A 12,531-nucleotide genomic window follows, 5' to 3' on the forward strand; every position below is an offset into this window, starting at 1 on the left:
ATATTCTTGTACAATATAAATACAGATAGGAAAAGAATGGGGTAATCTGGAACTTCATTGGTCTGTGTGGACTAACAACAAAAAAACAGAGATAGAGGTGAGCAAATACTATACTTATGACCCAGGGGAGTGTGACTTGGCGGTATTTGCGGGGCTTTGCAAGTGACTAAAGCAAAAACCAAAGGCTTTTTCCCCCCCCTAAAGCTATGAACACAGATTTTATTTTTTTGTATCATATGTAAATGCTTAAATGCAGAAGGACACAATGCTGAGAATGATGAAAACTTGCAGTGCATTCTTTACAAGCATGCACACTGCAGTCTAACTGCCAAGAAGTGGATCCTGGCTCTCCTTCGTACCTCTTACAAGCTGTGCCACAAAGAACAAGTCACTCCTCCTGTTTCCTCACAGGAGCGGTGTAGGGACGAAATACACAAAAATGCCTCACACACAGTAGGAGCTGAATAAATGTTAGGTGGTATGAACAGCACTAGTAATTGTGTTGGCAGTACTTACAATTTTAATTTCATTGGATCTATTGAAAGGATGTTTGTCTGTTTAATAGGCATGAAAATATGGGCATGTATACATATGTAGAAAAAGAGCATAAATCATTGAATTTTATCTCCAACACCCTTTCTATTTGGGACTATGCAATCATAATTCTCTGTTGCCACTTAGTGGTAGAAATACGTACACCCAGAAATAAAAATCCATAGACAATTCATAGAAACACAAGCAAGGTACCCACAGAATGTAGGAATAAGATGACCTTTGAGAATGAATTTATGGAATATTAATAACACAATGGATTAAATCAGAACCATCCCCCCACTTCATTAGAACTCACGTTTAAGAACATATTTTTTAAAAACCCTAAAAACTCTATTTGTAATAATCTAACTTTATTTGTTACAGACAATAAGAACACTGAATCAGCAATAAATAACTGGTATTACCATTCTGAACTGATTATATTCCATACCAAAGCCAGAAAATTTAATGTTGCACTTAATGGAGATTAACGTTTATGAGATGAAATATTTTAAAATGTACATGGGGAAATTAACTAATTTTACCAAAACTCATTTTACAAATAACTTTTAGTTATGCAACTTTTAGTTAGTGTTTTAAATGGCACAAAATGCTAAATTGTTTTAAATAAGACTACCGTAAAAAAATAGGACTATACTATAAAAAATAAGACTACTGTAAAAAAATAAGACTATATTTTATAAATAACACAGCAAAATGACAGCACTATTTGAACTGGACTGGATAGTTCCCCTTAGCTCTGAAGTGTGATACCTGTGGAAATTTTCTGACCATGAACAGGATAACACCACAGGGCAGGGGTGGGTCACCCAGAAGAGCTTTCTAAGCAGCAGCCTCAGGAAATAGAAGAGAGGATGCTTGAGTTGGGATCTGATATGAAACAGAGACATCTGCAGGTTTTTAAAAAATAGAAGGGAAAGCTTTGAAGGTTTTATGTCTCTTTACCTAAAACAAAGCAGACTGAGACACTAGGAAACATGCTTGAAAGAGGCAAACATGCCTTAAATCCAAACCTTTTGAACACTGCAGGGATCCAAAACTCAAGGCAGCCCATCGCTACCAGAGGTAAAATCTCTGGGATCTCTCATTCACTCCCTTTGTCAAATCCCCAATAATGGTAAACCAGTTTAATACTATGATTACATGGAGAATTATTACAGGTGAGGATTAGAACTTTCTTACTATAAGGTCCTTTCTAATTTTAAAATTATATATGAATCAATATCACAGCGAACACTTACTTGGAGCTTTTTCTTTTCTCTCTGAAGCATCTGATAAGCTGTAACAAGCTAAAACGAAGAAAAAGTCACCAATAACATTAGTCATCCCTAAATAAGTGCAATTAATTATTCTAAACTCCATTAAAACATTTTGTTATGAAAGTAAAAAAATCAGCAGAATCCTTTTATAGACAATTCAATCTAATTAGGTGCATATACAGTCAAAACTGAATAACATAGGAAATATATTTCTAAAAAATAAAGGAGAACTTGATGCTATAAATAAAGATAGTAAGTCTCTATTCGACTTCACCTTAGGCACATGCCTCTTTAAATTTCAGTACGCAATTCATAGGTGGGGATTACAGCTCACTTGCCAAAGCAGGATGCTAGTCCAACTGTAGTCACAGACCAGGACCATGCGCAGCATCACCGCCTGGGAGCTTGACAAGCTCTCCAGGTGATGGTTTTGTTTGAGGTATAAGAGACCATGTAATTGATCTCCAAAAGTTCCTTCAGGTTATAGGATCTGTGACTACGGCTGTGTAAAAATCGGAGGGAAAGAACTCATAACCAACAAATGAAAACTGGTAATTCAGGGTAAAGAAATGTTTAACCACTTAACCTAAAGAGGATATTGAAACATTCTCGCACAACTTGAAACTACGAATCAACAAATATTTTAAAATCTGTAAATGACATAGCATTACTCATCCGAAGGTGAAGCGCACAGCTCCAGTGAATTACTTGGACCCTACTTTAAAAGTGCTAGTGGTTCTCTGCAGAGACAGGCTGCAGGATTAGGAGGAAGCACTCCTCCATTCTGAGCCTTGCCATTTTCCTTGAAAGGCTGCGGCGTGCCCCTAAATGCCTCTACTGATGTTTTGAGAGAAGAGGCAGGCAGCAATGGAAGATGAGTTGGCAGCAGAGGCTAAGAATACAAAAAACAAAATTCTACCTGAAACCCCTTCCTACTACCTTAAGACCAGACAGGCGAAGGAAGGTGAAGACAAAGACCGTGGACTCTTTCCATCCCTACTGTAATGAGCTGCATAACTCTACCTGAGGTAGCACAGAATAACAGAAACAAACAAAAAGACCTAGCATCAAATCCAGGCTCTGTCAATTGCTACCTATGGGACCTTAAGCAAGTTACTTAGTCTCTGTGATTAAGTCTCTCTGAGTCTCTAATCCCTATTCTACAAAATAGAGCTAATGAGGATCTACTTCACAGTGAGATGATGCAAAATAAAATGGCACTATGAGTATAAAATGCATAGTGTCTTGTACCTTAAATACTAATTATACTGTTGCTCCAATTTCAAGCTTAAAAGCCACGGGTAACTTAGAGAAAATAACATAAATCTTAACAAACAAGCAAAAATCAAGACCATTATTAACTTTGATAGAAATAAAAAATAAAAAGTTTTAAAGAAAAAAAGTGGCCTGATTCCACAAGTGCCTCATGAGATATATGGCCCTGTTTACATCTCTGGGTTCCAGCCAGGCAACAGATTTTAGCCAAATAATTCCTTCTTATTATGTCAGTACTTTATAGTTTTAAAAATATATTTTATATATTTCATCTAGGGTTTTTTGTGTTTTTTGGCTGCATGGTAAAACTACTTATATTGTAGCTATAAATGGAAATAGAAGACATGGCTAACTTTGCATGCTATCTTGAACTTCATTATTCATTAATTAAAATTAATTACAAGGCTGATTTACAAACTCTTATGACAATAAAACATTAGGCATTGTTAAAAAAAAGCCATGGACAACTTGTTCCAAAAAGGTTTTTCTTAGGCAGAACTGTATTAACTACACAGGACGGGGAGGGCAATGAGTATAATCCAGCATAAAGGGCAGGAGCTGTGTTCCTGAAGGACTGAAAAGAGACAGGAAGTAGCACTACACTTCCTTCCTCTCTTAGACCAAACAGAGAGTATAATCCTCAAGGCGGGATTCATTTGAGGCAAAGTTTAAATGTAGGTACAATGAGAGTGACCAAAATCATACTTCAAACATTGGGGTCAGTAACAATGGGGATCTGTTGGGCAGAAGAGGTCATGTGGGAGCCGCAGCCCTTCAAAGATGACAGGGCGGGCATGTGAGAAGGAAAGATGATGAACTCTGCAGGGGGTTTCCAACCAGAGGGGCACAGACTGTGAGAACCAGAAGGTTACAGGCAACAACCTTCTCCTACATTGTACTCGAATCTTGCCACAGGGCTTCTGTACAACTGAAAGTCTTTAACGATCTATCACCACAGATTACCCACCACTAGTAACCAGTGTATCTAGGGAATCGACAGTGTAGCCACTCTCAGGAGTGAAAACCACACAGTAATCTGAATTCGAGAACAAGGGGAAGAAATTTTCACTCTGGCAGAAAAGTCCTGCTCCTACCTCAGAACATTTTCCTTTGTAGTTATTCAACCGTCGTTCCATCCTCCGCAGCCACTGAATCAACTGTTCTTTGCTGAGGCTGTCTAAATTCCCTAGTGAGTCTTCGGCCTCGCTCTCCATATCAGAGGGTGGATCAGAGGCGGCAGCAGAAAAGTCCAGGTCCAGTCGATTCAGGGACTCTCGGGAAGACGTTCGGACCAAAGACTCTTTAGAAGAAGATCGGAACAGAGATTCCTTTATTGGACTTCGAAACAAAGACTCCATGGAAGGCACCCGGAGCTGGAGCTTTTGTGCAAAAGACTGCGTGTCACCAGACTGAAAGCAAAACCCAACAGAATGTGTGAGTTCAAATCCACTGTTGGACTTCTGTTATTCCCCATCACCAGCAGTAATCTAGTAAAAGCTCGAACAAATTCAATTAATATTCCTGACATTCAACATAAGTTTCCTGAAAAACAAAAGACACCTGGTTATTTCTGAAAACGTGCTGGACCTGGAGTCAGAGGACTAGGGTGTAGGTCCCAGGTCTGTCACCGAGCAGAGGCATGACCTTCACTAAGTCACCTCCTTTCAGTTTGCGCATCTGTAAAAAAGAAGGAAGCCATACTTTCCCAGCTGCCCTCACAGGTATGCTGTGAGGATTCATCCTTGGCGGCAAGATCCTTGGAGGCAGGGACCGCCTGTGTCACCAGTACTACCCAGTGTCTAAAATGGGGGTAATACTGTGACGTGTGCAGTTGTGGCTAAAATCTAGTAGACCTCATCTGGAGGCGCTGACTCCTGATCACTTTCTCAACAAAAGAGGAGAATGGGGCTAGGGGGTCAGTAATGTGTAGCGAGCCCATTTTGTTCAACAAGAGAAGGCCAGGCAGAAGTAACTAGTGACATCCAACTCTGCTCTACTTACCATTCTGCCCACTGGGAATAGAAATAAGCATTAAAAAATCATGAAGGACAGTTGAAAAGTCTGAGCCAGAGTCCCTCTGCGCAAAGCAGTAGGTCTGATGGTAGAAATAGTGATAAGCAAGAGCTATTCTCTTCATTAATTTGAATAATGACATATCAATTTGAATAAAAACAATGAAAAGCAATATAACATAATTTAACACACTGTTCTGAGTGGCATTCTTTTGTTCAGGTGACAGCAGTCAGTATTTAACAGGTGTTGCCTAGAAAATCATTCTCAGTAGTGCAGCAAGGCAACCTACGAGATCCCAATGACGCCAGGACTGAAATGCTCAGAGGAGACTGAGGCTACGTGTGGGCAAAGATTACAGGGAAACAAAAAGATTTCTCTAGTATACAATTTGAATATTAAACCAGGAATACTTTAGTCGTGGATTTTAGAGATTAATAATAGTATTGGGCAAGGCGGGAGTAAGTAAGAGGGGATAACCTGCCCCACCCCTTCATAGGCAGAGATTTATCACAGGTTGTTCATAACAGTAGAAACTGGAAACAACCCAAAGGTTCACCACTGGGGGATACATTATATAAATTACAATACGTGGAAGGAGGTTCAAGATATACTATTAAATGGAAAAAAATTAGGTTAGAAAACAGTATGTACGTACATTGTGAACTCATTTTGATTTAAAGTAATTACAGATACTTTTTAATTTATATGTATGTTTACACAAATACCCTTAGAACCAGGTCATTAAGGACAAACACCAATAGTTGGCAGTGAGTGGTTCTGAAAGGTAAGATATTAAGTGATTTTTATTTTTATATTTTCCTGTACTTTCTAGTTTTAATTTCCACAATGTGCAAGTTTTACCTTGAAAGGAGGGAACCTCATGCTCAAAAACTTTAAGAACCAGCTATATTACAAGCTCCTTCTGACCCATGCAAAAAGTGCTTTTCAATTCGTATAATCTTGTAGATTACTCTAGAACAAACAACTGAAGCAAGTATGAATAACACTAGAAATGTTGTTATTAAAGGGTCAGTCAGAAGCTAATGAATAATATCAAAGACATGGACTTGCAGAAGCTGAGAAACTTAACAACTGCCACATCTATGTTTGGGAGTACCATGTGTGAGTGTAGTGATTCAGCCTGTAGGCTGTCGAGTATAAGGTGGCCTAAGTTCAAATCCTGGCTCCACTACTATGTTCTACATGACCTTGACCAAGTTATTTAACCTTACTAGACTGGTTTCCCTTTCTGTAAAATGGGAATGATTTAAAAAAAAAAAAAAAAGATAATATCACACATTTCATATGGGTGTCACAAGGACTGAATGAGTTTAATACTCATACATGCAAAGTGCTTATAATGTAGCAAATAATAAATGTTAATAATTACCCTTATTAGAGAAAGGAGTTAAAACAAAAGACAAACTTACTAGTAAGAACGTCATACACAAGCTTATCTGGCAGACTCCCCTGATTATATGATGCAGTAGCTAAGAGCACAAGTTATGAAGCCAGACTTTTTGGACTCAAGTCTCAGTTCTACCATTTACTGGCAATGACCTTGGGCAAGTTACTTAACCTCTGTTTCTTCATATTTAAAACGGAGATAACAATAGGACTCAACTCAGGGTGGTTGTGAGGAATAATAAATTAATACATGTGAACTACTTAGAACCACAGCTGGCTCAAGGTAAACAATAAATACTGGCTATCATCCGATATCCAATCTTCCCTTTTTCCTTTCCACCAGGCCCGTTTTGTTCAGGGTAACATTTACTCCCCCCAAATAGGAACTAAAACCATAATGAGATACCACCACACATCCACCAGAATGGTTAAAATTTGAACTACGGAAAATACCGAGTATTTGTGAGGATGTGAAACAATCCACTTTGGAAAACTATTTGTTAGTATTTACTAAAACTAAACATACCAAACACTCTCTGAACTAGCAATTTCACTACTAATACCCAATACAAATGTGTAACTATGTTCAACAAAAGATATAAACTAGAAAGTTTGTTGCAGTATTCAAAATAGTCCCAAACTTGAAACTATTGTTGATGCCTAACAATAATAGAATGGATAAACTGTAGTCTGTTCACCAATGGAATACTAGACAGCAATGAAAATGATTTACAACCACATGCAAAAATAGATAAATTTTACAAAGTATTGAGCAAAAGAGGGCAGACACAAAAGAGTACCCACTTTGATTCCATTTACATAAATTTCAAACCCACTTTGATTCCATTACATAAACTTCAAAAAGAGGCAAAATTAACCGTTAGTGTTAGAAGTCAGGACAGCAGTTACCCTTGGGGGTAAGAGAAGGGTATTGGTAATTTGTTTCTTGGCTTTGGGTGCTGGTTGCAAAAGTGTATTTGGTTTGTGAAAACTCAGAAACTGAATAATGAATATATCATACTTTTCTGAGTATATGTACTATATTGCGATATATTATATTTCAATTAAAGGGTTTCTTTGTTGTTGTTTTTTAATTAGCTCTTCTCAGACTCTGTTTCAGCTAGGCGTGGGCCAGGTGACGAAGTCTACAGGATGGAACCTTCTAGGACAGATATTATTTTCCTGGTAAAAAGGAATATGCCTTTTATCCTTGTCTCCAGTTTTTCCTCCGGTCTAGAATGGTTGGTAAGGATGGGAAAGATACGGGGAATGATGGGACAAGAAGCTAAAGAGAGAAGGATCCTTAATGACTTTATCTGTTTATCTCCAAACCCAACGTCTTGTGAAAAATTAAACTCCCATGGGCACTAACTATTGTCAGGTTCCTAGTACCAAAAAAGTTCACAGATTTATAATTTATTAAAAAAAAAAAAAAAAACTCATGAGGGTTAGAGAGGAGAAATGTATACATAAAAATAAATGGGCACATAACAGTTACTTTTAACTCCTGTCGCCCCATTTTACCTTGGTTTAAATCCCTCCTTTTTATCTCCCAAACACTGTTCTAACTCAGACCTTTACCCTCTCACAGTTGGATATGAGCAGCAGCCTTCTGTTCTCTTGCCTCAAATCTCTTACCTACACATCTGCTCCTGTCACACCATCGGGTTGCCAGAAGGAAGGAGGGTTGGGAGAGTAGTAAAAAAAAGGGAAGGGGAATATAGTCAACAATATTGTATGAAACTGTTTAACTGAACTGAACTTTTCTCAAGTCTGAGCCTGGTTTAATGAAATATAGAACAATCTACCAACTCAACTTCTGGAATGTGAAACTTCCAGGGGAGTTTCAGAGGAGGGAACTGTGGGGATTCAGAATGAGTCACCCCAAATATGCCTCTGTGGTACGCAGACCGTTTTGAGCTATGGCAACTTTAGCCTCCGGCTCAAGACAAACTTCTGCCTCTCCCTTAACTACCTAGAAGAACTTGAATTAGGGGCCTTGCCCATAATAAGCGATTACCAGAGATAACCTCTTTTGACCTGTCCATAGGGCAGGACAAAGTTCTATTTACTGAGCATCTGTTCTTATCATCCTGCCAGGACCCTCTGAAGCCCCCAAGGCACCTGACCTCATCCCTAGCTCTGGATGTCTTACATACCCGTTCCCTTTCCATCTCTGCTCCTCTCTGGCATGTGGGGTCTCTGACTCTGTCATGTAAGTGGGGCTCCCATACATATGTATATATTAAATTTGGTTTTCTCTTGCTTAAAAAAATAATATTGTGATACGTTTGCATGGACATATAATTATTAGACAGTGTGGTGATCACATTGAAAGGTGTATAATGTTTAATCACTATATTGTACACCTGAAACTAATATAATATTGTATACCAACTATACTTAAATTTAATTAATTAAATAAATAAATACATAAATACTATTCCACCTTTTAAAAAAGAAAAAAAAAAGTAAGGATTGAGGGATGGATAGAGGAATGTATAGATGGACAGATTTGTGATAAAGCAAATATAGTGAAGTATCAATGACAGAATCTAGGTGTGAGCATACAGCTGTTCACTTTAAAGTTCTTCCAAATTTTCTATATGTTTGAAAATTTTCATAATAAACTGGAAAATAAAAAAGCAGTATTCAAAAAAAGCAACAAAAAATTCAAAATTCAACTTTAATACTATAATTTGTCTTATATTAAAAAATTCATGTTTTTTTCAAAACAAGAATATTCCCCATAATTAAAACAATAATGGCATATGAGACAGCCATTTAAATCCCTGTGTTTTGCTCTACTGAATTTAATAAATTCAGTTCTCATTTCATTTTAATAGCATATATATTCAAATGAGGTAATACATAGCAAAAAATTACAGCTGGGTAGAGTGACGTTTTGTGTCTATCTATGATAATCCCACAATACTATCAGTAACTAGCCACTCACTGGTCCTTGGGCAAAGAATTTAAGACTTCATGCCTGATATGTCATCTGTACAATAAAAGAGTAATACTAGATCCTAGATTCCTCCTAAACTGATACAATACTAACACTATGATTCAGTAAAACTATTTTACAGCTTCTTAGATAAAGACAAATGCTCAAATATTACCTGTTTTGAAAAACGTGTTTTTCTCTATTATGTGGTGGCATATACTAATTATTTTCAAATATCTGAGTTTTATTAGTCTGTTTGAAGTAAAAGGTCAATTCTGTATATTCTTTTGGAGATGAATGAGTCACTTTGATTAGCTGAATATTATGAACTGCATTAAGCAATTTAAAAGTTAACTGTATTTAACAGAAATTTTTCTGAAACACTTTTCTGCCTTCTTAAATAAAGATAACGACTAATCCTTTTTAACGACGTCCCTGTCACAGTCATACCGTGTGCCAAAACTACTGATTTACACAGGATGCTCCATCCAGTAGTAAGGGGGTCACAGGCAACTATGCTTTATGAACTCCTAGGCTTGCTTTTTACCATCTCTTCTACCTTAGTGTCAACTCTGATTTCCTGCTGCTGTCACGACACTCAACAATAGTAAGTAAACTAGCCCCTTCATGGATATACTTTGTCCCTCACTTGCTAACAACTAACAACCAACTTCTCAGAAATCTGTTTAAAAACAAGCAGACTGTAAGCGAAGGCATTTCCTTGTACTGAGAATTAAATGAGACCATATATATAATGCTTAACAATACCTGACAGAGTCAACATTCAGTAAACACTATCTTATTATCTTTTAGGAAAATATTTGCTGCTTTTTTTTTAAGAAAGTTCAAAGCCTTTAGTGAGCTTACTTCCTGAATATCACCCATGTTCATTATTCACCTTAATTAAAACTTAAATCTCTCCCAAAGTTCTTATAAAGGTGGTTATCATTCATTCTAGTTTTTGCATTCAAAACTGTATTTAGTCTTTTTGAACTATTTTGCAAGAGAAGAAAAGCATTCTAAATAACATTCTTTAATAATATTCCTTAAAGGTCACTGGATCTGTCCAGTACCATTTAGATCTGTACTTCTCAGTATTTTATCCTTATCTCATGGCACTTACACAGAAATGATGCATTTGCAGGGGACTTGGGATTAATGGGGGATGCTACTCAAGGCCAGAGTCAACAGGCCCAGGGATGTGGCCTGTGGCCAGAGCCTGACGGGCCTCCCGGAAAGGAATGAGGACCTCAGCCCATAGGTAACCTTTTCATGGAGTTTGGGAAGCTGTAACTTATATACTTGCTAGACAATGCTTTAGAATGTTTAGTCTACATAATTTAGTTCATAAATCACTTAGCTCATAAATTGTCTACATTCATGCTCCAGGTTCACAGAACTAGGAATGTTATTGCCCCACGTTAGAGCCCACTGAGAACAGCCAGGTTAAGGATGATAATCATCAGTACAGCCAAAGTAAACAAACGTTCATTCCAGACACTGCTATTATTATGATATTTTTAATGAATTTTTTTCTTTCTTTTTTGGAAGGAGTCAAAAGAATGTCACTTAGCCCCGATCTCCAAATAACCTTTTAAAATCAAAGATAACCTAAATTCTCTAGCAGTAAAATACTCTGCATTAGTGCATTAAAGAGCAAACTTTAAAAGAAATCCCACTTCCTTCATATCCCCCTTCCAGATTATGTAACTCAATATGTTTTTCATTATGACTTCCTCTATTTTCTTCTACAATTATAAAGTCAGATTCCTATTTTTCAAAAAGTTTTCTCTTCACTGCCATTAACTTTTTAAATGAGTAATAATGGAATCTTATTTTACTGGTATATATACAAAAACTACTTCTCACTTAAAAGTTTTTCCAAGAAACCATCAACAAACCTGGATGTACCATACATACTGTATCAAATGTTTGGATATCACTATTTTACTGTAAAGTCAAATGCTACTAGTATAGACTGACCAACACTCTGAAATGACTTGCTCTTTTTTTAAAAATAAAATTAATAACAGACCTGAGAAGTTGTTGGTTCACTTCCATTAACACTGTCGGGGGACTTCGTGGCTTGGACAGATTCATTCTAAGAAAGAGAAAGAAACATTGTGAAGAAAAGGAAAAAAAAACAAAAACTAAAGTTTTAAAACTGTTAAGAACAAAGGCCAAGTACCAAGACCTATTAGATACATTTATCTGTTATACAAAATTAGTAATTGTTCATTTATTAGGATGTTTTCATGCAAGACAAAACTAGTATGGTAAGTAATTTTAGAAAATTCATTTTGCTTTAATATATGTAACTAAATAGCAAAGATTAGTATGCAGCAAAACTTATTTCAAGCTAATCCCATACCTCTCCCAGTTGTAATGTCCCCAGTTTTCCCCCCATGACAAAAGTTAACATCAGGAATTCAATTAGCAAAACTCATTCAAATAGAAAACTAGCCAGAAAAAAAAGGAGTGTCACCTGTTCCCTACAATAAAATATTCAAATTAAAGTTATTTGGGCTAAGCTCTGAAAAATATCTTGGTAACAAGAAATAGAAATGCTTCATTTACTTGAAGCCAGCAGTATAAATGACATTGTTATGACAACTTTTAGAAAAACTTATAATTGAAAATACCTTCTTCCACAGGTGAAAGTTTTTTGTTTTGTTCTGTTGGTATGACAAATACTCCAAGTTAAGCAACATTCTACTGATTGCATCATACTAGCATAGATTCTGTGACAATGGATGAGATTATTTGAAATTCAAAATCCTATAATGCATTCATAATAAACTAAGTGTCTAGAATTAGAGCTATAGAAATAGCTCATGATAAAATAACTTCCATATTTTAAATAAAAGCATTTGACCAAATACTAGCCACTATGTTTCAGTAACTTGGTCTTTAAATAGTACATTTCGCCTACAACTCTATAGCTGACCAAGAAAAAGTTAACTATCTGACCTTACTTAATCTAAAATATAAGTGGAAAAGGCACTCAGCTTTGCAAAAGTATTCTCAAATTCTTCAACTCTCATTAGGTATTGGATACTAAGAAATTAATAAATT

The 12,531-nt window shown here is 36.5% G+C and overlaps 1 protein-coding gene across 8 annotated transcripts in view; it reads right to left on the reverse strand.

Annotated features, from left to right (window-relative positions):
- Positions 1 to 12,531, reverse strand: part of GOLGA4 (golgin A4) — a 97,035-nt gene that overhangs the window by 65,573 nt on the left and 18,931 nt on the right. For 7 of the 8 annotated variants that reach the window (XM_019727638.3, XM_019727633.3, XM_019727636.3 and 4 more), the window contains 3 exons: positions 11,492 to 11,557; positions 4,184 to 4,498; positions 1,797 to 1,844 (listed from right to left, as the gene is read on the reverse strand). In XM_019727638.3, coding sequence (XP_019583197.3) covers positions 1,797 to 1,844; positions 4,184 to 4,498; positions 11,492 to 11,557 — 429 coding nt within the window. Of the gene's footprint in view, positions 1 to 1,796; positions 1,845 to 4,183; positions 4,499 to 11,491; positions 11,558 to 12,531 lie in introns of those variants that run through there. The other variant, XM_019727637.3, reaches the window with a different exon arrangement.

The sequence above is a fragment of the Rhinolophus sinicus genome, chromosome 5, assembly GCF_057876585.1.
Source record: "Rhinolophus sinicus isolate RSI-liver-muscle chromosome 5, RSI-T2T, whole genome shotgun sequence".
Taxonomy (NCBI): Eukaryota; Metazoa; Chordata; class Mammalia; order Chiroptera; family Rhinolophidae; genus Rhinolophus; species Rhinolophus sinicus.